Raw genomic sequence first — 27,599 nt, forward strand, 5'->3', positions numbered from 1 at the left:
ATAATAGGTCGTGCCAATGTCATCAAAATGACTATATTCCCCAAGGTATTATATAAATTCCGGTCGATCCCCTTTAAAATAGAGGAGAAAATTATTAAAGAAATAGAATCCATCTTTATGAATTTCTTGTGGCAATATGGAAAGATTAGAAGATCCATGAAATATATGTCTTTGCCTCAGGAAAGGGGGGGCTTGGGACTGCCAAACCTCAGATATTATCACTGGTCTTGTCTTCTTACGCAGATGGCTATATTATTCGATCCCGCGGGAAATAGCGTAAACTCCCCGAGTAGACAAGATGTCATCCCATATATTTTTGAATTGTTGCTTGGCAGTGAGGCTACCGGGGTATTATTACAGGGAACAGAAAGAAGCTATTACAATAAATCGAGATACAAGACACTTGAAGGGATATGGGGGGTCTGGGTAGCAGCTCAGAAAGCACTAGCAATCTCTAAATATAATCACCACACCCCACTTTGGAACTCGGCCTCTTTCCTAACCTAAGTAATGATGGGTCTTGGAGACACTGGGAGCGACAGGGTATTCTGACACTGGGGCAAGTTATGGTCAGGGATGAGTGTAGAACTCTGGAAGACCTGAGACAAAGGCACTCCCTCCAGGGTAGCCAAGATTACAAATATGCTCAGGTGGTCAGTACAATCAGATCAACAAGGCCTCGTATCATCTTAAGGGAGGGGTGTAACATACTGGATTATCTGAAGGGGGGGTGAACCTAGAATCAACGGAGTGTACAGGCTGTTTGTGGAGGAATCCCAGGACGATATGGGCTAAACTGAGGCAGCCTGGGATTCAAAATTGGAGGATCCGGACATTGACTTGGACATAGCACTTATAATGGATGGAAGATTCCTACGCTCCTCCAATTTAAGAGCTCAGCACTTCAAAACATTATTTAACTTGTATTATACCCCCTCCAAGGTTTACGATTGGGGAAAGAGGGAGAACAGCAACTGTCCCAGATGCTGTAAAGGTCTGGCTGATATTATCCATATGTTTTATCAGTGCGAGAAACTTGGATCAATTAAAACAGAGATTGAAGCATTCTGGGCGGGGTTGCTGGATGCGAAGATAACTTTGTCTCCAACACTCATGATCATAGGATGTGAAAGCAAATTGAAATTAAATATTGAGACTGAAGCTTTAGTATTTATCTCTACAGCTGTACTTAGAATATTAATTTCAGCAGCCTGGAAAGACACTGAGGCCCCAACCTTCCAAATGTAGATATCCAGACTATTAGGAATACATAATGTTGAGGCGGCTCTGTATGAACTCAAGGGTAAAAAATTAAGAGAAGTGGGGATGAAGATTTGGGCACCAGTGGCTGCCTGGCGGGCTAGCAGATTGTAGTAAGCTCATTGGGTCCTCAGGACTATGGCTATGGTAATGTTCTTATGTCATACTCTTTTTTGATCTCCTTTTTGTTTGTGGCACCCGGCTTAGTATTTATAATATTCATATTAATAACATTAACTATTTGATTATTTAAAAGAATCAATTCAATTAGATAATAAGCTATGTAAGCCGATAATCGATCTGTGTATTACCTCTGTTTTGTTAATTTAGGCGGATTGTTTATATTGCATTTTGTCACTTTCATTTAAATCATGTACATTGTTTTCTCATTATGCCTCATGGATTCTCAATAAAACAAAAAGCAAATAAACATGCCTACCAGGAGTGTGATACAGTCAAGCCAATCATCAGAGTGGTTGTAAAGCATGGGGGATCTGGGGGCAACAGACAAATAAGCAGAGGAGGGGTACTTTCAATTACTGTAGAGGCATTAAGGGAATCTGAAGTAGATAAGCAGGTCCTGTTCTTTAGGTTTTTACTTTTTAAAATCAGTCATCGAGTTACCACTTATATTGTTGCTGGAGTCTGGTCAATTTTTATTGGCAGTTTTAGTAAATTTAACAAGTACAATGGTTTCCATTGTGCTCAGTGCTGAAGAGTTTTAAAATAACAGATATTTGATCGGAGATGTAGACCCTGAAAACTCAATCTGGCGAGACTCGCATGGAATGAGGTCATAACGTCAGTGGGGTATACCACATTAAGCAGATTTTGACGTGGAAAACAAGGTTTCATTTTACGAGGTCTAAATATATGTCTATGTCTGGAAGTCGTGGACGTGATGGAGCAAATCTGAATGCTTCTTCAGTGTCATCTCTAGGGTTCTTAGCGAAACTGCTCCTATATCAGAGAGTGAGTTGCCTTTCTTTAGCTGAGCCTCGATGAGATTATTCAGGTGTTTTGGGGAGTTTAGTTCATGCCTTGGTGTTTGGTCTGTGTACACAACACGCATGAGGTAGGGAATCGCATCAAGCGGAATAATATACTCTTCATCCTCTAGTTCCAACTAAAGTTTGGAGTAATAGCAAATCCTTGAACATCAATGCAAGTGAACAACAATTAATATAATGTCAAGAAAGTCCTTGAAGTCAAAGGGCAAATCGACACCAAGCAAGTAGCAGGATCTCATCTGGAGGCATTCACAATCTTAACACTCGATCACAAGCTAATCAATGTTGAAAAAACAGTTGTGGGAAGCTCCATTTCTCCAATAACCATTACAGAAGGCATGTTCTGAGGTGGCAAGATTACCTCTCCCACGAAAATTACTGAGCTAGGGCCCCATGTGGGGCTCTGGTGTAGCATACCCACTTTGTGTCTAATGTCTATCAAGGTTTTTTTTTTTTTTTTTTTACTTCTCTGGCAGAAAAGAAATTCATGTACTATATGCGAGTTTTTTTTTTTTTTACTTCTCTGGCAGAAAAGAAATTCATGTACTATATGCGAGTTAGTCAGACAATACACAAGCGGATACGGTTTTAATCAGTTTTTCCTCCCATGTGAATGAGAAGGGCATTTACAAAGAGTTACTGCATGCTGGCCTTCAGAATTTGTACACCTTTCTACAGTTAGAAAGACAAAAAACTAAAAATAGAGCTAAATGTTGATACATGGACTGCAGAACTACCTCAATGCCTAAAAATGTCAAGTGCAGTTCAAACAAAGCATAAAACCGTAAACAACTTTCCTGTTGGGAAAACTAGCGATGAGGACAGGACAGCGTTCAGAGATCCAAATCGCAGGAGGAGAAAACTGAATCAATTTCCAACTGCCACAGCAATGTACTAAGTGAAAGCAAAGACACTGCCACCCATCATAAAGTGGCGTTATTTAATTTCTGCTATTTAAAGGCTACTGTTGATAATGATCCATTTCCTTTTAATAATTAACAGAAAAAAAGAAATTCAGTTATTGCTGCTTTTAAATATACACAACGATTTGCACCCACGCAAGAAAAAAAAAAACACTTCTGCTTTCTTGGGAGAGCAGTGCTATGCCATCCCTGGGCAAATCAGTCAGGATGCAAGAGGCTTCTTTGATCGACAATGTGCATTGAAAACAGTACTTAACAGTTCCTATGCAAGAAAGTGAGACCTTATCCACACGTGACGCTACAATAAAAGAAAAACACTTCAGAGATAGAAAATGTATCAGGTCACAGTACTTTTCACACTATGCGCCTGTGCTTTGCAAAGGATATTTAATTTCGGTCTGAAGATTGGTATTCTGCTCTCCTGCCCTTTTCAATTCTTCTTCGATTTTGCGTATCTGCGCCATGCACCGCCCCTTCTCGTCAACAGTGTCCAGTAGTTTTTGGGCAGCGTCCTCCTCCAAACTTAACAAGTCTGAAACAAAAGGCATGTAAGATAGCAACTTGAAAATCAAGAGGGTTGACGCTCTGTAGACAGCAAAGAGGCTATCTGTTAAATTGTACTAATTGTTGTATCTGTTAAATATATCCCTCTTACTCTTATCCCATGATATTAGCTTGATAGAGCTCTCATAGCTCTTAAATTTTGTAAGGGTGCATTATATTCATGCTATTGCCTCATGTAACTTAACGTTTGCTTTTGTAATTTGTTCACTTGTAATTTTCACCTCATGTGATTTGTTACCTTTGCCTCTGCCTAAAATTGTAAAGCGCTCCGATATCCTTCGGGATCAAGCTTGAGCTATATAAAACTTTATAAATAAAATAAGGAAGAGGGGTAGCAATCGAGCAATCCACACGAAGATTCCAATGCAGCACTACACATTTTGTTTTTATTGAACGATTCAAGTTCTGTTACTGGGAAGTTCGTCTCGCTTAACTGATGTTTTCTAGTTCTACAGAATAGACATGCCAGAGGTCTATGTGCAATGCATGGAGAGGGTAATTATGCGCGTTTCCCAGCATAACCTGGGAAACAGGTCATTTTAGCACCCAGCATTCGCTACGCTCTGGACAACACTAAAGATGCTGGCTTTCAACTCTTCAACTAGCTACAGAGAATCAGAATCAGACAAATAAGGGGTGTGGCAGGAATGACACCACAAGAGAAGCCCCTTGGTAGCTCCTGTAGCAGATTTCCTGAGGACCCAGAAGGCTCAACACATCAACCCCTGATCTAAGTGATCTATGGACGGCAGCAAGCCATCACTTTCCTTCGGCGGACTGCTCCATGATATGGTGGATATACTGGTGCAAGAGGTTAACCCTTCACCAGTGAAGATGCCCATCTGATTCGACTACTCCAGAATGTGGTGCCTATACTAGTGGACGAGGTTATTCCTTCACCAGTGAGGATATCATATCCAACTGCTTTGGAAAACTGTGGTAGCTGCTTGATCAGACACCAAAATAACATCCATTTTTTGGAAGTATTGGTAAAGAGGTCATAGGAAACACTCATCCCTATCATTGAAGCTGGACAAACAGAAAAATGCCTAATGCCCCAAATTCACCATACACAATGGCCCAAGTTATGCCCAATGCCCCAAATTCACCATACACAATGGCCCATGTTAAGCCTAATGCCCCAAATTCGCCCTCCACAATGGTCCATGTTCCTCAGAAGGCATAAATGAAGAGCAAACACTAGGTACCTTTCACAATATCGGCTGCGGATGCTTCAGTCTCCAATAGCTTGTCCAAGGTCATAGCCTGCATATCAAAGGTTCTCTTTATAGTATTATTTTCAACGTTGAGCATCTTGGTGACCTCATGGCCGACCTCCAGCATTTCTTTCATCTGTTCAGCAAACATGTTTTCTTTCAAAATAATTCCCCAAATGAGAACTGGGAAGAAAAGAGAAACGATTACCATTTGTAAATATGTATGGATCTGCTCTTTTTTTTAAAAACATCTTTACTGGTTTTACACAGATAAATAACCTAACGAAGGATTCTTTCATTGTCCAAATAGATTTAATCACGGATCTCTCAGCCCTTAATGGTTAAGTAAAAAGAACAAAAGTTTACCTACAATTGCATCTTTCTGGCTGTTACTGCATCACTTATGCCAGCAAGTCCATAGCATTACATATAGAACAGGTAAATATTTTTTAAAAGCTGCGTCATGCTGGTGTTTACGCTTTACTGGGTAAATCCCCAGCGTTTGCTGGTGAAGAGGAGAGCAAACTCAAGGATAACAATCTGGGGCGTACAATTCATGTATTATGGGTCCCCAACAATATCAATATGTTTAGGTACGTTTAGGAGAATGTAGTTATATGGTCTACCAATATATGGATAATTAATAAATCACTTCAAATTGTGAAACATGGATATTCAGGATGATATTTGATTCGCGAGTCATTCCACCACTTCAAAACTTTTGTTGCACCTCTGCCTTCCCTATACATTACTGCAAACTCATATTTCAGCTGTTGAACATGTTATCAATCCTTTTACCAGACAAACCTTTTGGGGCTCTAGAGGAACACCAGTTCACTGTAATAAAATCACTCAGCAAAACAGCAGTGCCAAGACTATGAACCTTCTTGCTGACATCACTCTTGGGTCGTGGCATAATCCTCATAAATAGGTCTCTGTGGCACAGGTTATGTTTGAGCGGCTAGTTTGTCAATCACTATTCCAATAGGATTTGAGGGAAGGCTAATCCCAAACTTTGAGTAATAAAATACCTCTTCATGCCCACATCTGGAGCAAGCGCCCAAGATGTCCAGGTACATCCTGTGCAGTCGTTGGGGTGTCATATGTCTGGTGCAAATAAATTAATGTTAGCAATTAAATGTTAGCACCCGGAGACCTTAGCTGAGTTTCAATAATATTTTCCTATCCCACTCTGATAACTGCCTTCCAGGTCTACCTCCCATTGTGTTTTCAGCAGACTCAGTTCAACCGTGAACATTGATTGCCCTTGCGGATTTATAAAATTGAGTGACCAGTTTCTTTGCACCACCCACCTTTAAGAATGCTTGAAGTACTTTATGGATAGATGGAGAATAGGTTTCACGCCATCAAATTAGTGGCACCGCTCTCACCAGTGCAGCAAGTTTCAAATTGACCCAACTATGTGTTTTGGTTATAGTGAATATCTGTGAAGCCAATTATTTTTAACAATCGATCTCCTAAAATTTGTATTCCTGCAATTGTTCATGCAACCGTATGAATTATCACCGAGGGCTCATTATAAAATAGCTGAATCCAAGAAGGAAGGTTACCATCACATCCCATGCAATGAGCACCGGGGTCACAAAAATCACACCCAAGCGTGTCGAAAGCCTTCCCTAGATGGAGTAAGGATAAAATGTCTCATCCAAAATTTGAAATAATCTGCGGATGTTGGTGGAAGTGCATGTAGCTGGCATAAACCAGCTTTGATCTGAGTGAACAAGAGTAGGCAGGATATTACTCAATCTTGTACCTAAAAGCTTACCCAACATGTACATATTGAATATCCTCTGTGCTAGTGTCCATGCAAGTTCAGTGAAATTCTGTAACAAATGCATTGTTTCCCAATGCTTTGCCCAATGCGGACCTTACTAGTGTTAAGGGGAGCCATAAAGGAGTTCTGGATGCTTCGAGTGACTACCTTATACCTTGGGGTAAGGTGTTTTTCGAATATTATCCTGTAGCAATTCACAGTACGTTTTGTGGGGTTGCCAATGCAGCATAACTGGCAGAGTTAGTATGAATTTCTGCCTGAGAGCATACCGAAGCTCCATTGACAAGCACAGAAGAGGAACAGTGAAATGGTATGCACCGGATCCAACCAGTCTCGTCAATTGTTGGCCAGTCGTGTCACCTTCAGTATGTTGCCGGGTCACATTCTTAGTGACTGAATACTTCAGCCTCTCTAAGAGAGAAGTGTGCCTTTTCCGTTCGTCATCTAGATGTCCACTTCATGTGGGGCCAATATCACCTGTTCCTCTTGATGCATCACAAGCTCTAATGCCTCTAGTTCTGTGTAAAATCATGCAAAAAATACATCCAGTGCTTATGCAAATCACTCTAATCACAACCTTAAATGCCCAATAGTCCACATGCTCCGCTTCCATCAGTTTCTCACCATCTGTGGAGTATGCAAGAATGGGTTCCCTTAGCATCCCCTTGAATGCAGCTTTATGTATTTGCAGCGATCTGTGACAAATGGGGATGCATGCATTATGTCTGCTCCAGTCCAAGGCCGTTTTATAAAGGATAATGAGGAGAGCTAGTTTTCCTTAGGTAGTCTATGCATGCAATGTTACACACCTGTGTTGTGCAAAAGAACATATTGAGCCTGGTATGCAGGTCATGAGTGATCATATAGGAATCCTCCTTATACATTTGGTTAATCTTTCTCCATAGGTCATGGAAATTCCCGCCTTGCATTCAGTTGTACGGCTTGGATGCAATTGTATTGATGGTCTACTAGGAATTATCACTTCCAGTCACTCTTCCAATAAGGACCCTGTGATCTCTTCAGAAGTTTTCAACACAGTCTACCAAAAAGGCTGAACCTGGGGCAGGACCAGAGAATGTGCATCATGTTACCCGTTTCTCTACACCACTTGCAGGTCTCCCGAACCTTCGGGTGGCGCATGGCTCCCATTCTTGTAAAGTATTTCAGTATAGCCTCCCTTCTTCCCAAGGGAATCACAAAGTAGTTCGTTCTTCTGAGGATATCATTCTATTGTTTCCTGTCTAGCATCATCTAGTTCTTTCCCCCCACGAAATATGTGGATTGAACCACTATTGTCTGTCAAAGTATTCTAGACAGGCTCAGTAGGTTCTTGCACATTCCACACAGACCTTTCGTTGTACATCCAACTAGATCATTCTGGTAATTTAAATGCAATTGACTAGATGCCACTTCGCTGCAACTCTGCATCGTGCCATGCTGTTTATATGGGGTTACTGATGAACTTCAATAAAATAGAAGACAACTTTTGGAGAGCCTACACAACTGCCGTCGCGATATAAGATATTGACAAACTATTGGAAATTTGCAATCTATTTAATTGCTACTCTTTGGAGGTTGCTGGTCATATAAAAAGTTTCTATATTATTAGCCCTGAGGTAGTCTGTGGCTTACACCACTCAAAGACTAAACACGTGTTGGCGGCTAGAACCTTTTGCTTTGGAGAAGTGTTGTGAAATAAAAGAAGAAAAAGAAGATCCTTTTGTGTTTGATTTGTTAAGGACTTTGATTGATGGTGAAATGGGCTCAGGATATACTGTTTGATCAATTCACTGATATGTTTTCAACTATTTTTGTGTTTTAAAACCAGATTTAGAAGACTTCCTTCCAACAATCTTTCCCCACGGCAATGGTAAAATGCCTAAGTCCAAACAAATTAAAGTAAATAAGCTAGTTCCTTGTAGAGGGATGGAGCGAATTAACTCCTGTTTATCAACGAGAAGGCACACTTGGGCGCTTGTATCCTGTCCACGAACTATTAGCCTGTACTGGCATAGCGCTCTTGATGAATCGTACTGTTGATGTATTGCCACCTATGCAAAATGGAAGAAGTACTTTGACTGTACAGATGTGCCTAATGTGTTTTTGCATTTACAAATACCAATAAACCGATTTAATCAAAAAATAAATAAAAGTAAAAAAGCTAGTTCTTAGTTCCTGTACTGTTGGGGCCTTTCGCTATAAAGAATGGGGAGGGGGCTGTTGTGTGCACAGTCTGAAAGCACAAAGTCTATTCTTTCGGTGTTCGCTACCCACTGATCTGGCCCTTCCCATGCATCCATAGGCTCAATGCAACTTTATGCCATCCAACATTTTTAATCAAGCCAGAAATAGAAACATGTTTCGGAGGCTGAATGTACCGAGCCATATGCTAACCTCTTGAAAGAGTTACATTTTTGTCTGACTGCCTGTGTAATCAGGTAATAGAAGCACCTTGCTAATTTCCACATCAAAAGGACTACTCAGCCTGCCTCAGAAGCATGTTGCAGTCCCTGCAGTTAAAAATGTGCGTCAGTAATGGCCGAGTAGGCAAGGTGGGCCCTGGGGGTGCTCAGGCATCCTGTGTGCTCACTCAACCGAGAAGAAATCGGAGCGGCCTTTCGAGCATCCACTTTACACAACCAGTCCTCTAGAAACAATTTCATCGGCTAGCCTTCAACTTTCTCAGGGAGACAACCATTCTTCAGTAGTTTCCAAACAATAATCCTCCACTATATACTTTAGAAATCCAAGCCACAATGTCAATTTTACTACTGCAGTTCCAAAGAACTAAATACACAGTTGTATATTTGTAAGGGCTCCTTAATTTTCTGTTACTCTTTGCCAATTTACTTTTGTCTGCTCTAAAATAAATCCTAACATGCTGCCTCCGTTATACATTTTATTTTCCAGTACCACGCTAGAGCCTTCAATAGTCTGTAGCATACTGAAGTCCCTCCGTGCAACACACGGACAGCTCATCATATCAACCAAAGCACAGTACTATACCATCAATGATACCACCAACCGAAGCTAAATGCTGTTCAAGACAATCAAGCACTGAATCAGGCATCCTGCTGGATCCGCTCACTGTACACAAATGGGCTATGCCGTTAACCTCTTCTTTACTTTAAAAAAAAAAAAAAGCCAGAAGATCCGACTGTGATACCAAGCCTGGATCATTTAAAAAAAAAAATTTTTACACACCCCCCCCCCCCCTTTCCTGCAGAACTCCACAAAGGCCACCCTTCAAAGCCCTACATCGCCTCAATCTGGCTGACATACTCAACTCCTTAAAGCCACTTCTTGAAAAGATGATGCCTTACCATCATCTTACATCAAAGCTCTCTCTAGGGATGCTCTCAAGACAGACAAGCTCCTTCCACTCCTAAGAAAACTACTCTAGATCCTAATGAAAGAGTTGGGCAGCATATGTTAACTAGTAACTTCAGAAGAATCCGAATTCAAAATATGGTGTCAGCTTGTTTTACATGATGATACTCCATATCTTTTGTTACTTCTGAAGGAGCTTTTTGTTACAAAAGAATGCCTATTGTTCTTAACTTCGTCTTCTGCGGTGTTCTGCAATTGATGAATATGATGTTAAGCGACGTAGGAGGAGTGATTTGTTTTCAAGATGATTAATTTATGCTGAAGGCAGAGGTTTTTATGATAGAAAATATTTTAGGAGAAGGACATTACGTACAAGGTGAAGAAGTGTGTGAATTTGTAGTGTCAAGTGTAAAATATTTGGGTCACAAACTGTCTGAACGCTGTGTTGAACCGAAAAAGAACTTGCTGATGGTTATTGTGGATGCACCAGTTCTGGCGAATAAGGATCAGTTCCGGTCATTCATGAGTAATGGAATTTTGTTCCAGGTCCATTTCCGCGTGAGTGGAAAAACTCATTTAATGCGAGGTTTACTCAAAAAGGGGGTAAAATTAGTTTGCCGTGAACAATGTATGCTGGAGTACAGTACAATTAAAAATTGCACTGCCAGGGCTATATCCCTTAAGCCTTTTGATACCAGATATTGTATTGTAGTGAAGGGTGCAAATCAGTACCGTTTAAGTGCAGTGTTGTTAAAAAGAAGGAATAATAAAGAGGAAGATGTGGCTTTTGCTAGTTGTAGTCTCAGAGCTGTCGAATCTTCATATTTGGTGGAGCATAAATCTTTGGCGTGTTGGTGGGGCATTAATCATTTTCATCGCTACTTGTGGGGATTGGAGTTTGAGGTTTTTGTGGACCTAAGCATGTTGGTAGACTTTACCACCAAGGGGGGAGATAAAGCTACATCTAGAATAGTGTTAGAAATGGGGGTCTCTACTTGGCAGTGGTATACACCTTGTCCAAGTAGGGTCTCTTCCTCCTAGTCAGGATACAGGAGTTACACACTCAGATAACCCCTGCTTAGCCCCTTGGGCAGCTTGGCACAAACAGTCAGGCTGATCTCAGAGGCAATGTGTAAAGTATTTGTACATAACACACACAGATACACAGTAAAAACATTACAAATGGACACCTCATCAGTTGAAAAAAAAACAATCTTTATCTAAACAAAACAAAAATAAAAAAAATACAACATACAAAACGCAAAATGACTTACAAGGTTTCAAGCAATTCGGTCCAAAGAATTCTATGGATGCTTTGATTTTACACAATGTACCTCAAATGTGTCAAAAATCCACAAGTCAAAGACAGCAGCAGAAGAGGGAAGCGTAAAAAACACAAAGATGGGTCGGTCCCGGAGTCCACGTGCGGGCGATGCATCAAAATCTAAGATGGTTCTGGTCTGCGGTGATGAGTCAGAGAAACAGGTGCTGCAGTGAATTCTTCAGCCCTGGTCCCACGATGTGACTATTCTTTCAGCCGCACAGCAGGGCCTGCGTTCGACTCAGTGCGGGGGTCTCAAACCTCGGAGAAAAGGTGTACTGAACTCAAGCTGTGGCAGTTTCTCCGGCCGCTGACAGGTGTGTGCATCGATTTCTTCGGCTGCACAGCGGTGGTGCATGGACATTTCTGCATCGAAAAACCAGGCGCTGGAAGGGCGATGCGTCGCTTTTGATGTCTTCTTGATGCTTTTTGCAGCAGGAACACTCTCCAAGGGCCCAGAACCGGAATATGCACAACAAGGCACGCAAGAACTCCCAGCAGTGGAGTTCAAGGATGCTGTAGGTGAAGTCTTTGTATCCCTGAGACTTCTTAACAGGAGGCAAGCTCTACCTCAAGCCCTTGGAGAGTCTTCTCAATCAGAATACAGCAAAGTAAAAATCCAGTCCTTTTCACTGCCCAATATGAAAGCAGCAACTGCTGGCCAATCCAGCAAAGCAACACAGAGCTGAGGGGCAGTACTCCTGACAGCTCTTATTCTTGGCAGGGTCCTCCTGATCCAGAAGTGTTCTAAAAGTCTGGGGTTTTAGGTCCAATACTTATACATCTGTTGGCCTTTGATTTAGGCATACTTCAAAGGATAGTCTTTGTAGATCACAGATCTTGCCTTGCTCTGACCTGGCTTCACACACTACAGGGGGGTGGAGACAGCACAGAGAGGAGAGGTGCAGCCCTATTCAGGCATCACCACTCTAGCCTTTCCATCAGCTTGGTGATGGGCCATCTGGATATGCAAGGCACACCTCAGTTCCCTGTGTGTGACTGCCTAGAGTGAATGCACAAGAGCTCAAAGGTCAGACAACCCAGCCGTTGATTTCATAGGCAGGCAGAGGCACAGAATGGTTAAACAAGAAAATGCCCACTTTCTAAAAGTGCCGTTTTCAAACACACAATTGAAAAACCAGCCTCACTAAAAGATGTATTTTTTAATTCGGAGCTCAGGGAGCCCAAACTCTAAATTTCCATCTCTTCCCAATTGAAAGTTACACTTGTAAAATGTTACAAGGCAGCCCCAATGATAACCTATGGGAGAGCTAGTCCTTACAATAGTGAAAATCGAAATTGGCAGTATTTCACTATCAGGACATGTAAAACACATCAGTACATGTCCTACCTTTCAAATACACTGCACCCTGCTGATGGGGATACCTTCAGCCTACATTAGGGGGGCTTTATATGTAGCAAAAGGAAAGGTTAGGGCCTGGCAAGTGTGTGTACTTGCCAGGTCGACATGGTATTTTAAAACTGCTCTCTCAGACACTGCAATGGCAGGCCTGAGACACGTTAACAGGGCAAATCTTGTGGGTGGCACAACCAGTGCTGTAGACCCATTAGTAGCATTTGAATTACAGGCCCTGGGCACACCAAGTGCACTTTACTAGGGACTTATCCGTAAATCAAATATGCTAATCCTGGATAACCAATCAGAAATACAATTTACACAGGGATACTTGCACTTTAGCACTGATCAGCAGTGGTAAAGTTACTCAGAGTATCTAAACCAGCAAAAATGAAGTCCATCATAACAGTCGAAAATACAGGATGTAGAGGCAAAAAGACTGGGGAAACTACCCCAAGAATGCCAGGTCTAACAATAAGCAATTGTTTTTTGTTACTGTGGTCTCCCTGCATGCATGGTACATGTATATGTTCCTACTGAAAATGTTTGTTTCCACTATTTATTTCTTGTTCCATCACACGAAAGAGATTAATAAAAAGGTACATAAAGGGAATATATATTATTAATATTACATAGAACAGTCACTGTTGTTCCCATGTGATGGTCAGCCTTTAATTTGATGGATGTGACACTTGAAAAATCAAGCGCACAAGCATGATAGAATAATACGTCATGGTGAAATAGAATAATACGTCAAGGTGAAATATAAATATAAACACGCACTTCTGTGTATTTCATAGTAACTTTATGTGAGTGCATGTCCGAACCTGAAACGCAAAACTGATGTAAAGCCTTTTATAAACACATATTTTAAGTAAATCAGAATTAAAAGTAATGTTGCACTTGCAAATCATTGTTTATTTGTACCCTGATTTGCTGGTGAAACATTTTTAATTGCGATTGCACCCAAACACACATGCTTAAATCACACTACTATCACTGCAATGGAAAGAGTTTATTTAGGCATGTATTTACAAAGAAATCATGCAATTAAAAGCCTTTGTTTAAGCCTTTGTTTTGCAATTAAATCAGATGCAGTAAGAATTGAAAGTAATGTTGCACTGGCAAATCAAAATAAACCATAAATGCGGTATTCTTAAAGTATTTAACTTTGATTTGCCGGTGCATTTTACTTTTAATTATGAATGCCTGTGAATTACAACATGCGCTTAAACAAAGGATTTGCATTGCTTGATTTGGTTTGTAAACACACACCCAAATAAAGTCTTTACATTGAAATTAGGGAAGTGTGATTTAGACATGTGATTTGAAAGTCAATCACGGGCACGCAGAAATAAAAGTATATCTACTGATGATGGACCAAAGTGTTGATGTCCACAATCATGTGCAAAGCTAAACATGTGCCCTCGGGTGTTAGCATCTTGCATTTGCCGTAGGTTCACAACCACTGGAGACTAAGTTTTGACACCTGCACTATCAAGAAAATCCCGGGCCGTCCGCGCCTGGAAGAGGCTTCTCAAAAAACGGATTAGGGATTTTAATCAGGAAGTTAGTGCCCTCAGAGCAATGGTTAGTAGCCTATCAGACATCCTCAACAATGTACTACTCGATGCATTACATATTAAGAATCAGTTGAAAGATTGTACATTCCTTGAGTGAAGTTAGGTGTGCCATGAAAGACAGGTCGATGGGTATAGAGAGGGTTCCCTTGGGCAGCTCCTGAAGGCACAATGCAGATTCCTTCCCCATACATAAACACCCATATTGATATTTAGCCGTGCATTCCAACAAGCCAGTACGGACATTTCCAGGACAAACTCGGTCTGTTAATTCCTTTTATGCTCCTGGGCTCCTATTAAGGTCACCCCCTTACTCGACTTGGCCAAAACTAATCTCTCTAGAGACTGCGTGGGTCTTAGACCAACCATGCACAGTGCATCTGATAAACGTACTGAAACCATCACCTAGCCTAACTAAAGATGAAGGCTCATTGATTAAAAAAAATGGATTCGACATGTGAGGGGCTATTGGTCGATTATAAGGGAGGACATAATTAGGGCAAAAAGATATACTCATCAGGGCATTCACTTGGATAGTATTGAAGTGACACTCTCCCACAGTGATCTAGTTGATAATCTATTGTGTTTTGTTGCCCTCCATCTAGTCAACATAAGCATTCAATTTAAATACAGGCTCCCAGAAGTGTCAACCCAGTCTGGCCTGCATAACTTACCCTATCTACCCACCGGGGCACCTCCGTCACAAGAATTAGATTGACTTTTATGGAAACCTTCGCAAGAGTACTATCAGGTCATGACCTCTGAATGCTCTGGAAGGGTCACCAATCATCAACCATTATCATGCATTCTTTTAGAAACCCTCTCTACCTGTGAATCCACGAACCAACATCTTTACTTCAGCCCCCTGCAGTATCCCACATATCTTTTTTGTATTGGAACATTTCCGGCCTTAGATCAAAGGGTGTTTCTTCAAATTGGCACAGCTTCATTGAATAGTACGATATCTGCCTATTTCAAGAAACCTGGTCCACAGATCCATTATTTCACCTAGGGTATCTGAACTATTACACTCCGGCGGCCCGTGGTATGATGGGGGGGCCATCGGGAGGGTTAACAATTTGAATAAGGCAAGTCATAGGTTATAAGATATAGGTTCTTCCCACAAAGTCATCGAAATTCTCGCCATTCGTCTGCAGATCAGCCCACGTGTTAACAGACATCTACAATGTATATGCAAGAGGATTAAGAGTTGGACAGACTTCCAGACCTATAATGGCTATCGCTCTATTAGGAAATTCTCTGGATACATCTTTAGTAATAGCCGGGGATTTTAACAACCTTCGAGCCTCTTGACTCAGATAACTACAATCTAAATGAACAGGAAGATGCGCTTTGGTATAACCCGAGCTTAGAACTAGCAGCCATCAAAAGATGGACAGAAGCAGCCCTACAACTCAAAGCTTTTTGCCTGGAGAGGGGCAGCCAATGGGAGATCCAATCCAAACTGATAGGCAGGTGTCCACAACCTATATTAATGGTCATCATGCTAGTCGTATTGACCATCTTTTAATCGATTTGAAACCGTGGTCTGCTCTCATCAATATAGTAATAATTGAGAGAGTAGAAAGTGACCACAACCCACTAAGTTTTGCAATTGAATATTTAAAAACCAGTAAGGGAACAACCCCTCCTACTTTGACTTCAACCAGAGACTTGCTGATTTCTAATGACACGAGACGTGTCAAGTGGACTAAGGTTGTAGAAAAGCCCAAAATATTGTCCTCCATAAGTAGAGACGTAATTCGCGTCAGTGGAGCTAAAGGTGTACCTGCCAAATACAGCGACATATGAAGCCACAACAGGTGTCCATAATAAACTATTTAACAAATTAAGAAGCTATGTCCTCAGACCTTTTTATCCTTAAAGGGAACCCTCCCATGCTACAGCAGCACTGGTACAATAAAGAATGCAGAAAAGCACAGAAGCTCCTTGTAGAGGTTATAAAACTAAAAACCCAATTTGTATCCAACAAGCGAGGAAATCATAAGTCTGCCCAACACAGAGCCCAAAAAAGATTGGGATGAAAATCGATGGCAGGACCGTAAATTAGGGGGGGGGGGGGGGGGGGTAAGACCCACCTTGTAAGGTATGTATTATTAGCTAATGCTATAGGCCGTGGTGCCCCATACCAGATTCCTGGTGGGATGGGGTGCTGAGATAATCCCCATCTTCAAAAAAGGTAATCGATCCTCGCCAGGAAACTACAGGCCAAGAAGCCTAATAGATTCAATCCAAAAGGTGGTGGCTCTTCTAGTACTGGCAGAGGTACAGGAATGGATAACTGCCAATGAAATTCTGTCTCCTCTACAGACCGGTTTGAAATCACGTTAGCACCATTGAACAATTATTCAATTTCTTGCTAATATACTGGCGGACAGTTGTAATAGGAAAGGGCAGCATGTATGTTGCCTTTGTTGACCAGACCTTAAGTCAGCTTTTGACTTAGTTTCACGCAAAAAGCTATGGATAGTACTACAGGATCTGAGAATGTCCACGGATCCGTTGTCTTTAATCATCCAGATTCAGGACAACTTTGCAGATTCAGGACAGCTTTGCACAAGTCCATCAGGGCGCCCATGGTAATGTCACTGATAGATTCACAGTGTCAAAGAGGGTACGCCAGGGGTGTGTCATGGCTCTCATAATTATTTTCCCTTTTTTTTTTTTAAATGAGTGTCTGGGTTTGCAACATGCAGTTTCTTGATTCGAGGACTTCTGCTGCACACGAGGGCTAGTAATCAATACTGCTAAAACAAAACGTATGGCTTTTAATCAGCATCGATCAATCAGGGACACTATTAAACTCGAAGGTGAGTCCTTGAAAACAGACAGACATATTTAGTTATCTAGGAGTCATAAGCAAAATTGAGTTAGAGGCCCCAAATCGAAATTTTGGCCTCAAATCACCGTCAGCTTGCAGGTGCAAAGGGCAAAAGAACGCAAAACCTCACTGACAAAGATGATCAGTCCGGTACTGCAGATCCATGATACCAAAGTAGTGAGTTCATTTTTATATGGGTCAGAACTCTGGGGCTTTGAGAATTTGGCCCCTCGTCTCAACAGAGAATAAGTTATTTCGATTAATTACAAGCCTCCAACAAAGCACCTCTCAAACCTTTGCTCAACAATCTAGTTCGAAAATCTTTGGAAGACATAGAAAAATGTTGCTCTATTTCATGTTGGTGCAGAATATGGTTCACCCCTGAGCAGGCCAATTACGCTGACGTTCAGGGAGGTCATTGAGGCCGGCCGATCATGCAATATCGGATGGCTCCATGGCATCAAGGGTACATTTTCCAACATTGAAATGCAGCAACTATGGGAGAATCCAATGGGCGATCAGTTCCCCTCAAAAGCAAAAATGAAAGAACAGTATTAGGAAATGATTAGGATAAACAACAGCAGAGCAACTGAGAGCAACTTATTGACAGGGAGGTTTTTAGAATTATAGCCTTTTCGCCTGTACGAGTCATATTGGGATCATTCCTCTTTTAAGCACTACCCCAAACTGTATGGCCATTGTCCTGATGATGACCTGCAATAATTCAGGTTGAAACGCCGTCGACTACTCAGCCTAGAACCCAGGCGCTGTTGTGGTCAATCTATTTACCCGAATACCAAAAACACTGTATATAACGTGCAACTTTGACGACTTACTTTATTGTAATTTTTTCGCCATTCACGCTGTGCTTCAAACCTCTGTCACTGCGCCGCCCCACTCTCTCACTTACACGCCCATTGCTTACCCTGTGTGTTATTGTCATTATGTATTTATGTACTGTAGTGCTTCCTAACTGCTCATGAAATTATAGTTTATTTTCACTTACCTTACCAACGTGGTGGTCTTCCTCTCCTTTTTTCCACTCCCTAATTGCGATTGACATCACTACTCTAAACTGGTCTTGTTTTTACATATTGTCCAGTTGAGACATTGTTTTTTATATAAATTGAGCCAGGTCTCAGCTGGGTTAACAGACCTTACTCCTGTTATTGTTCCTTTGTACACTCATCTCAGCACTGCAGAAAAAAACATGCAGATTTAGTCCACGTTGTTTGCAAAACTGAGCTACACTCAAGCGTTTTTTCTTTGGGAAAAGACCACCATTCGCAAATCATTGTTCTTTGGATACAAGAGGAGATAATGTCCAGAGTATGAACTGCAGACTCAGTCAGGCAAATAACCAATAACTGCAGACTCAAATTCTAGCTACTCCCACATGAAGTGTATTGGGTTGGGTCCCTTAGAAGCAAGAGCCGATAACCAAGCTTGCCGTGGGGATTGGAATAATGTGTGAAAGTTACCAGTGGTGGTGGTTGTCCCAACTTCTCTCCTAAAGACTGAACGCCAATTCCACCTCCAGGCACAAGGTAGATGTACATTTTCCCATTGAGCGCTCTTGTTTTCAAGGAAGGAGATGGGAGGTTCACATCCAAGCACCACTGACCCATATAGGCACAAGTGTGCAATAATCTGTTTGGGCATTCCAACAGCTTCAGCTAATGAAATACAAGTCCCATATTTTACAGAGTATGTTCAAATGAGCAACGGCTCTGAACTTAAATCTTTTTCATGCTTAGACTTCCTTTAATACCCTCTAAGGTGGTCTTCTACCCGCTACTTACACTGACGCTCCATTTACTAAGCCTGCTCTCAGTTACTGATCTTTTAACAGATATCATTTCCCACACTTTTATCAGAGTCGAATGTCAACCAATCCCATGAATGAATAAACATTTGATGAATCAGCTGGGAGTGGGAAGTACAGTTAATGTGTAAGGCGCCCCAGGATTTGAGCCATCTCAGCCAATTCTAGTGTGCCACACAGAATTTAGAAGAGTTAATTGACTTCTGATTCTGCATAGGGCTTTGTCCAAGTTGCCCTTTGACAGACAGCTATTGACCATTTATGAGAAGCCCAGAGCATAGCAGGAGGCCCACCTCGGTTAAAAGCGATGGGCCTGGCAAATCAGTCCTGGTCACAGTCCCTTGTTTTGGATTTTAGGAGAAGTGCAGGGCTGTTCCGGACAGCCAGAAGGAGCGATGGTCGGACATGGTAACAGCTTCCCTCCGTCTATTCATGTCTTGCAGCTGGTGCAAGGCTTGCCAGAAAGGTACTTTTGGTTACTGCCCGTGTTTCTGCGGGCAGGAAAAAGCCAGACCGGTGACTGCCATATGGACATGGGCGAGCCCCTGCAGGATACATGGGTGGCAGTTATTTACGGCAATGTGGCATTTGTAGCTTGTACTGACACAGGACAGTCTGTTCTGTATGATACATGCGTTTGATTCACACTCTTCTGCTAACTGGCAGCCCCTGACTGGTCAGACTGTTGACGTTCAGTAATCTGCACTAGTAAACGGCACACAATATTTTTACCAAGTGTCATCGCAATTTCTGAAAAACAAGGAAGTTTTTTCTTTGCATGCAAGAACAATCAGAACCCTAGTCCATCCTATTTATTTCTTTGCAAATATGTTTTGTTTTAGAAAAATTGAGTGTAAAAAAACGGTCTTAATTTTGATTGGCGTTTAACCGTGAGCTTTAATAAGCAAGAATCTTGTGAAGAGTGCACCTCATATGGTAGAATGAGGAATTCTATACAGAACATATGATGGGCAAGTGTGAACAGCAACAGAGAATGTTAGCCAAAAATAGAGAGACAGAGTTACTGGAATAATGAGAATAATTTATAAACAACGCAACACACTGAATTTCAGGGATTTATGAAAAAACAAATTTAGTATACAATCAATTAGCTGGGTCTCACAGCTGGATTGTTAAGTGTTACCCAACATTCATGGCGTAGTTTCCCTCTAACTTGTCCCCTTCAGACATTGGGTTTTTGCCAGCCTTAGGACCCTGCGCATTTTACCACTGCTAATCGGTGCTAACATGCTTGAGCTCTCAGCTTAAAACATGATAACATTTGTGTAAGAAATGGGGTTACCAAATCTCCAGGGGGGTAGCACTGAACCAAGCGGGCAGGCCAAACTTCGGAGGACATGTGAAGCACTCACGCAGTACCCACAGACGACACACCAGGCACACCACAAAAGAGGCACAACACCAGCTTGAGTTGGAAAATTAATAAGTTCTCTATTGACTCCAACCTGCGAAGGTAAACATAACATAGGCCGTAATCACAACAAGGCGCCAGCGAGCGCCAGGGCAGTATATACCCAGGGGGGAGTGGGGGGGGGGGGGGGGGGGCGATTATTTACAAGGTAATTGGGAACAAGGCTGAAACGGTAAATAAGTCCATATTGTCCAGCTGAATATTAAAAGGTTAGCACTTGGCATGTAACGTCAGTGGCATCAATATGAGGGAAGAAGACACTTGGTGTGGAAGCCCATTAAGCATAAAATCACACGTTAGGAGTAAGAACCCAATATAGCTGGCATTGGCGTCTCCTGAAAAAAGAATAGGAATCACCCAGCATTAACATCAAGCAGAAACACCGGTCATAGAAGGCACATCAAGGTTTACTCCACCATCCACCTGTGGGAATAAAACACTAGGCAGAACTTGTAATGCCTAAACCTGTGGGTATCCAACTTTAGGCACAGACTCATTGAACACAGGGCCTCAACAGCATATCAGGAATCAACCGGTACTGGATAACTACTCGGCCCGGGACCTGCATGAAAGCAAGAGGGCATCAACATTAGGGATCGGTCTCAATCCTGAGGCGGGACACCTGTAATAAAAACATCAAGGCTTCCCCATTAGCATGGAGCCTAACAATGGGCCTGGAATAACACGTCGGGCAGGAACTCCTTTCACCTAAGCACCTTAGGAGAATCAACAACATATGGTGCATAACACTGGGCCCGGACTAGCATATCATCAACCCTTCGGGGGAAAACATCCATATACCTTAGCATCTGCAACATTAGCCATCGGCAACACAACCTAAGGCCGGGGAGATAACCATCTCATCAGGTAAGTAGGCACCTTGTATTCAATAAAACCTAGGCATACACGCTAGGCATCAAAGGTAACATGGGAACCCCAGGCCGGACACCTCCAATCATGGGCAGGGATAATAAACCATTTCCTATAACCCGGTCACTGTGCCGGAATAAATCTTTCCTTAGGGTAAACCCAAATCTCTCATCATGTGAATAGCACTCCTCTAGAGGAGCAGTAGACCCACAACAGATGGTTGCTCAGTACTTGAGCGGCGGCCTCTGGCCCAGTTCAGTCGCCTTGCGAGGGCCACCAGGGCCCAACAACAGTCTCCCAAGGAAAGGGGGGCGGGCACCGACCCTGTGCCCCGACTCCAGCCCCCAACCACCACGCAGCCGAGCCCCCACTCATCGGGCCCCTTGGGATGTCCTGGCTCCGGGCTCTCACCACACTGCTGGCCCCTTTGTCGAGGGGGCCGGTCAGGAGGCTCCACGCGGTCTTCTCCTGTGAGCTCTGACCCCCTTCGGCGGGGTCCTCAGGGTCTTTCACGTAAGGTGGTGGGAGAGGCAGGCCCCGACACGTGCCTCGATGCCTCCTCCCTCTCACTCCGTATCGGTGGCACAGCGGGGCTTCCCTCTCTCTCGCAGGAGCCCCGCACACAGCTTAGCTCCTCAAACGTGTCCCTCTCTCTCCCACGGGGACCCGGGGCTTCCTCGGGTGCTGCTCCTCCTCGCGGGAGCACAGACAGGCGGGGCAGTCCTCCGGCCGGCTTCAGCTTCACCCGGGCCCTGGCAGCACAATCGTGGCTCCTCTTCACCACGGGAGCCCCGCAGCCACTCGACACCTCCGCCGGCTTCGCCCAGGTTCCCTCTGCCTCACGGGAACCCCGGGGCTTTGCGGCAGCTTCCGCGGGCTTTCCGGGCCTCTTCCTGCTGCCCAGCTGGGCCGCCAATCCGTGCGCGGCCTTTCAGGCGTGCGGCCGCGAGGGCCAATGGCTGCGCGGCAAGGGCGCGGCCAATGACGCGGCCGGGAGCCCCCGTCACGTGGGCGGGTCGAGGCTGGCTTCCCCGGCTTCAGGGCCTAGCGCGGCCCTCACTTCACTCCGGCGGCCCTCTCCTGGCACCGGGGGCCGCCACACCGATGCCCACAACAGCGGGGGTCTCCTTGACATCGCACCAGGCCGCTGCGGTGATTTCTGGCTATGTACAACCGGCGCAAGACAGCGCCAACACTCCCCAGGCTGCGGTGGTGAGGACGGCCGCAATAAGGGGTAGGCTCCCTTTTATTTAATTATTTATATTACGGCAAGCGTGCCAAAACAAGGGGTAGGCTCCCGTGGCGCTATTCCCCTCCCAGTTCCTTCAGGCCACACAGCCCCAGCGCTTCTCTTCCCACAACGCTTGGTAGGCAGTCCAGGGGCCAAATATCTGAGGAAAGACAGCAACCCTGGGATCAGCACAGCGCTTTAGGTTTATAGCGCTTAGGGGTACAGACAGTCCCAACCATCAGCCTCAGGGGCACACTCCTCACCTCCTGGGCGCTTCTTTCGCGCAGCGCTGGCGTGGTTCACGGGCCCCCACAGTGTCAGGGCCCAGGGGGGGGGGCCTCCTTCGTCAGGGGCCCGGGGGACAGCAGAGGGGGGGGGGTTTGAGGCGTGCAGGGCCCAGCTCACAGGCCCATGTGGCGGTAACACCTCGCAGCAGGTTCCCTCACGTTCCTGTCCCAGCTCTGTGTGTCTCTCTGGTGGCACATCCCCCTTACTTATAACCTCCTCCCAGGCAGTGCCAGAACCTTCTAGAATGTTGGCAAAGCTGGCCTAAACTGGCTCAAGGGGAGGGGTTGAGTACCCTGGGTGCCAGGCTTTCCCTCCAAAAGCTAGGGGTGGCTGGGTAATAATAACTAGACCGCTGACCTACGGCAGTCAGGTGGCAAAACCCATGGCCATGGCATCCATTTTAAAAAACACAGCATTTCACCAGGGTACATTTTACAATGGGGGAAATTTACAAGTGCTCACACCATTGCACGGCTTTACATATTAACAAGGTGTCTCACACCACACATGGCCTATACAGGTTTATTACCATGGGGGAGACATTTCAAATTAAGGGGGCAAAAAGCGAAAAATGTTTGGGAGAAAAGGGCCAAGTCCAACAATTTGCTTTTGCCCAATTAGCATATTTCATTTACTTATAAAGTATCTAGAAAAGTGCCCTACAGGTACCCAGGGACTGTCAATTAAATGCTACTAGTGGGCCTGCAGCACCGATTGTATTACCCACTTAAGGAGTCAGGCATTTCTGAGCCTGTGTGTGCAGTTTAAACTGCCATTTCGACCTGCCAAAATAAAACCTTTTTTTGCCAGATCCAAACCTTCCTTTTGAACTGATATTAAGTCACCCCTAAGGGAGACACTAGACAGCCCCAAGGGCAGTGTAGATTATACTTTAAAAAGTTGGACATGTACTTCTAAGTTTTACATGTCCTGGTACTGAAAAACTCTTAAATTAATTTTCACTACTGCAAGACCAATTTCTCCAATATGATAGTTTTGGAGTTGCCTTATTACACTTTAGAAGTGTAATTTCCAAACTGGAAGACATAACTGGTTCATGTTCATGTCTCTGGAACTCCAATTTAAAACCCTAACTTTCTGTGAAGTCGTATTGTACATTACAATCCTGAAAAAGTCCCTTTTAGAATGCTGGCATTTTCTTGCCATAGCCATTTGGTGCTCACTGCCCGTCTCTGGTCACATGACTGGGTGTAGTTGGCAGTTGGGCTTTCTGTATTCCTGCTAGGCAAACACAATGGAAGCTTAAATGTGACTGTTAGGATGAGAGGGAGGAGCAGGGCCCAGCCTTACTTGCACCTGAATAGGCCCTGTCCTCTCTTCACGCAAAGGCCTGCTGGTAGCCTGAGTCAGGGCCAGGAAGGCAGGGCATCTGTGCACTTCAAAGGCATGTCTCTAAAAGCGTATCCACACTTCAAGGACACACTTGAATATACAAGAGGACCTCAGATATCACTGCTTCAGTAAACTTCTGGAACGGTGGATACTCTGGCAGTAAGAAGGACAGCAGTGCTGCGACAAGGACTGCTGCTCGGAAAGAACTACTGGCCTGTTGTGCGGTCTTGCTGCCCTCTTGCATCGGTGAGGAGGACTAGACCTGCACCTCTTGACCCCAGAAGTGACTCCAAGGGCTAGTTGGCTGACCTACTGATACTGATCTAAAGCCACAGTGAAATAACAGGCTTTTAACCACCTTGCGTCTGCACCTGGACTCAGCCATCTGCGAGTCTTCCCAGCCAAGTGGTGCCATCCCAGTCCTGGACCCTGAAGCCTAAGGTGCTTTGCCAGACTTTGTGGATCAAGCGGAACCAATGCATATCCTCTACTGCATGGTGCAAGCCCTAGCAGAACTGACACGACTCCGCTGCTGTGTGGATTTGACCAGTAGCAAAGACTTACATCACTGCAGCGCTGTAGAAACACGGGTTAACACAAAAAATCACTGGGACCTGGGCGGATATGCGGTACTAACAAAGTGGTCCCAAATGAACAATCAATAATTGCAAGATTAAAGGCTCATACAAGAAATACTTATAACAGCATTGTTTATAATCACAATGTGTAGTATACAAAATCTTTTTTTTTTAAATCCATGCACAGTCAAAAGCATATAATGCCCCAGGGGGATGGGTTCAAGGAAGGGTAGTGGTGGGATAGTGAAGGTATGGAAATTATATACATTGGTCATTAATACCCAAATGCAGTAGAGATACTGAAAAGAGACAAATCAAAATTTAAATTACGTAATCATGCCTCAACATAAAATCACAAATTATATTTCAAAAAAGAGGCTGAACACAGAAGAAAAATGTCGACGTTTCAACCCAGGTAGGTGCAGGCGTGCTTAAAACCTTGCTAGGGGGTCTTCATCAGGACGGGGGGGAAGGAGAACGGGGCAATCAATCTGTATGGGGAAAAATTGAATAATATGGATCACCAAGGATCCCAAAGAATTCTAAAAACATTTTAAGGAAGGGAGGGAAACACCTTAATATACAAAACGGAATACATTGCAGAGCAAAAACTAGTATCGGGTTTACACGAAAAACCATCTAATTTGAGATAGTGGCACAGGTCATACGGGTGCGACTTAATTTAGGTGATTCAATTTTTCCCCATACAGATTGATTGCCCCGTTCTCCTTCCCCCCGTCCTGATGAAGACCCCCTAGCATGGTTTTACGTAATTTAAATTTTGATTTGTCTCTTAGAAGGACGCTGAGACCACTGCATTAGCGTGATTGACAAAAGCTAGCCTATTGTCAAATAGAACTCCCAGATTTCTGACTTTTGCTACAGGTAAGGGTGGGGCTCCTAGCTCCGAAGGCCACCAGACTGGGGACCAAGACGGGGTCAGCTCACCAAATACCATGACCTCCGTCTTGTCAGAATTTAGCTTTAAACAATTCTGATCCATCCAAGTACTGATAGCTCTCATGCCCTCCTGGAAATTAGCTGCCACAGCTACTCCATTTTTGTTGATCGCCAGGACTAGCTGGGTGTCATCGGCATATGAAGTTAATCCAATGCCAAATGACTTGATCACCCTCGCCAAGTCCGACACGTAGATGTTAAAAAGTGTCGGACTTAGCGAGGAGCCCTGAGGAACTCCACAAGGCAAGGTGAAATCAGGAGAGAAATAACTCCCCATTTTCACAGACTGCTCTCTGTCAGCTAAGAAGGATGCTAGGAGAGCCTTAGCTTTGCCCTGAATGCCAGTTTTCCCTGTTCAACTACCACTATAATGACTGTATAATATTGTAACATTCGAAAAAGGGAGACTTGGGGTGGAGTTGGGGGAGGGAGTGGGTCTCCAGTCTCCTGGACACTAGCGAATAGGTTGGTGGAGTGGACCTTTCGCTGTCACTTATGAGAGTTAAATATATACAACAATGTCTCATGAGGTCTAGCTATTATAGTCTAATGTCAGTGACTTATGTCATTACAGTCCAAAGTCCAAATAGGGGGTGGGAGAGAGAATCCAAAGCTGACAGTGGTTCCACATCTATGGCTTTCTTGTTTTTTGATTTCTAAACAATGCAGGAAGGGAGAGTGATCCAGCGTTCAGTTATAATTGAGCTGGATCTGGATGGCCCCACTGAAATATGCTGAATTTATCCCGCTGTAATTGAATAGGATCAGCTGAGTTTGCACATTGTCTGCTTTTCATTCAGAGCAGCAAGCTTCAGGGTGCAAGGAGAAGTGTCTTATTATCACTTCCAGCTGGGCCCAACTTAAAGTCCTCACTTAAAGTGCCTTCAGCCCTCCTTTAGTTGGAGCTTCATCCTGGCTGGGAGCTCTCTAGAGTCTAACACGTGCATGCCAATGCAATGAAGCAAAACAAAGGCACTCTACTCTGTGTTATCACTTTACAAATGCCTAAGAGAAACTTTGATTTAGAGGCAGGTTTGGACTTTGTTCAACCCTTGTATGTAAGATGAGTGAATAAAAAGTAAAGACGTTTGATATACCTGTAAGAGTAATTACACTAATAATGACTTAAATTGCACTTTTCTATTTTTTCATGGAGCTACTCATTCCAATGGAGGGTGTCAGAGCACTTTACATCTCACATGCATATTATGCAGAGACAATGAATGATACAAGTGTATAAATCAAAGTACAGGAAATCTTATCTCAAACAATGAGGATTAAAAGTTGTAGGAGTCACACATCGTCCTTTATATGTTAAGGGTGCTTGGGGGTGGAGAAACACAAAGTCAGGATTTAAAACGTAACGCAATGGTTGGGGAGGTTTGTACTAATAAAACTTTATTACGACCAAAAGAACCTCCCCTTTTTAAGCAACCTTAGAATACTGAAAGATAGAGGGATAAAAACAAGAATAAGGTTCTAAACCTATACCTTGCAGTTTGCATGCAGCTTCTTCATGCCGGTTCATAGCCCACTTTACTGTTAAAAGGATTGTAACTTATGAAATACAAGGGACAAAAGGATCTACTGACAAAAGCAGCATCTACATAAATGTTGGAAATGGGCCTTTTTGCAGGGTTATCCCCAAACCTTTTGCTTCTGGCTCCTATTTTTTCATGATCTGTTTGTGTAGGTTTTAGGACTCTGGGCACTTTACCACTGCTAATCAGTGCTAAAGTGCATATGCTCTCCGTGTAAATTGTGTTATGGATTGGTGTTTCCATGATTGGATATTGGATTTACTTGTTAGTCCCTAGTAAAGAGCACTGAGTGTGCCAGGGCCTGTAAATCAAATGCTACTAG

At 43.5% G+C, this 27,599-nt stretch overlaps 1 protein-coding gene across 1 annotated transcript in view; it reads right to left on the reverse strand.

Annotated features, from left to right (window-relative positions):
- The window catches only part of SPC24 (SPC24 component of NDC80 kinetochore complex), an 87,561-nt gene that overhangs the window by 38,544 nt on the left and 21,418 nt on the right, over positions 1-27,599 (reverse strand). Inside the window, exons 2-3 of the mRNA XM_078639996.1 lie at positions 4,966-5,157; positions 3,581-3,725 (exon numbers count right to left, since the gene is read on the reverse strand). Coding sequence (XP_078496122.1) covers positions 3,581-3,725; positions 4,966-5,125 — 305 coding nt within the window. The 5' untranslated portion in view covers positions 5,126-5,157. The remainder of the gene's footprint in view (positions 1-3,580; positions 3,726-4,965; positions 5,158-27,599) is intronic.

This window comes from Lissotriton helveticus, chromosome 1_1, assembly GCF_964261635.1.
Source record: "Lissotriton helveticus chromosome 1_1, aLisHel1.1, whole genome shotgun sequence".
In the NCBI taxonomy this organism is placed as follows: domain Eukaryota; kingdom Metazoa; phylum Chordata; class Amphibia; order Caudata; family Salamandridae; genus Lissotriton; species Lissotriton helveticus.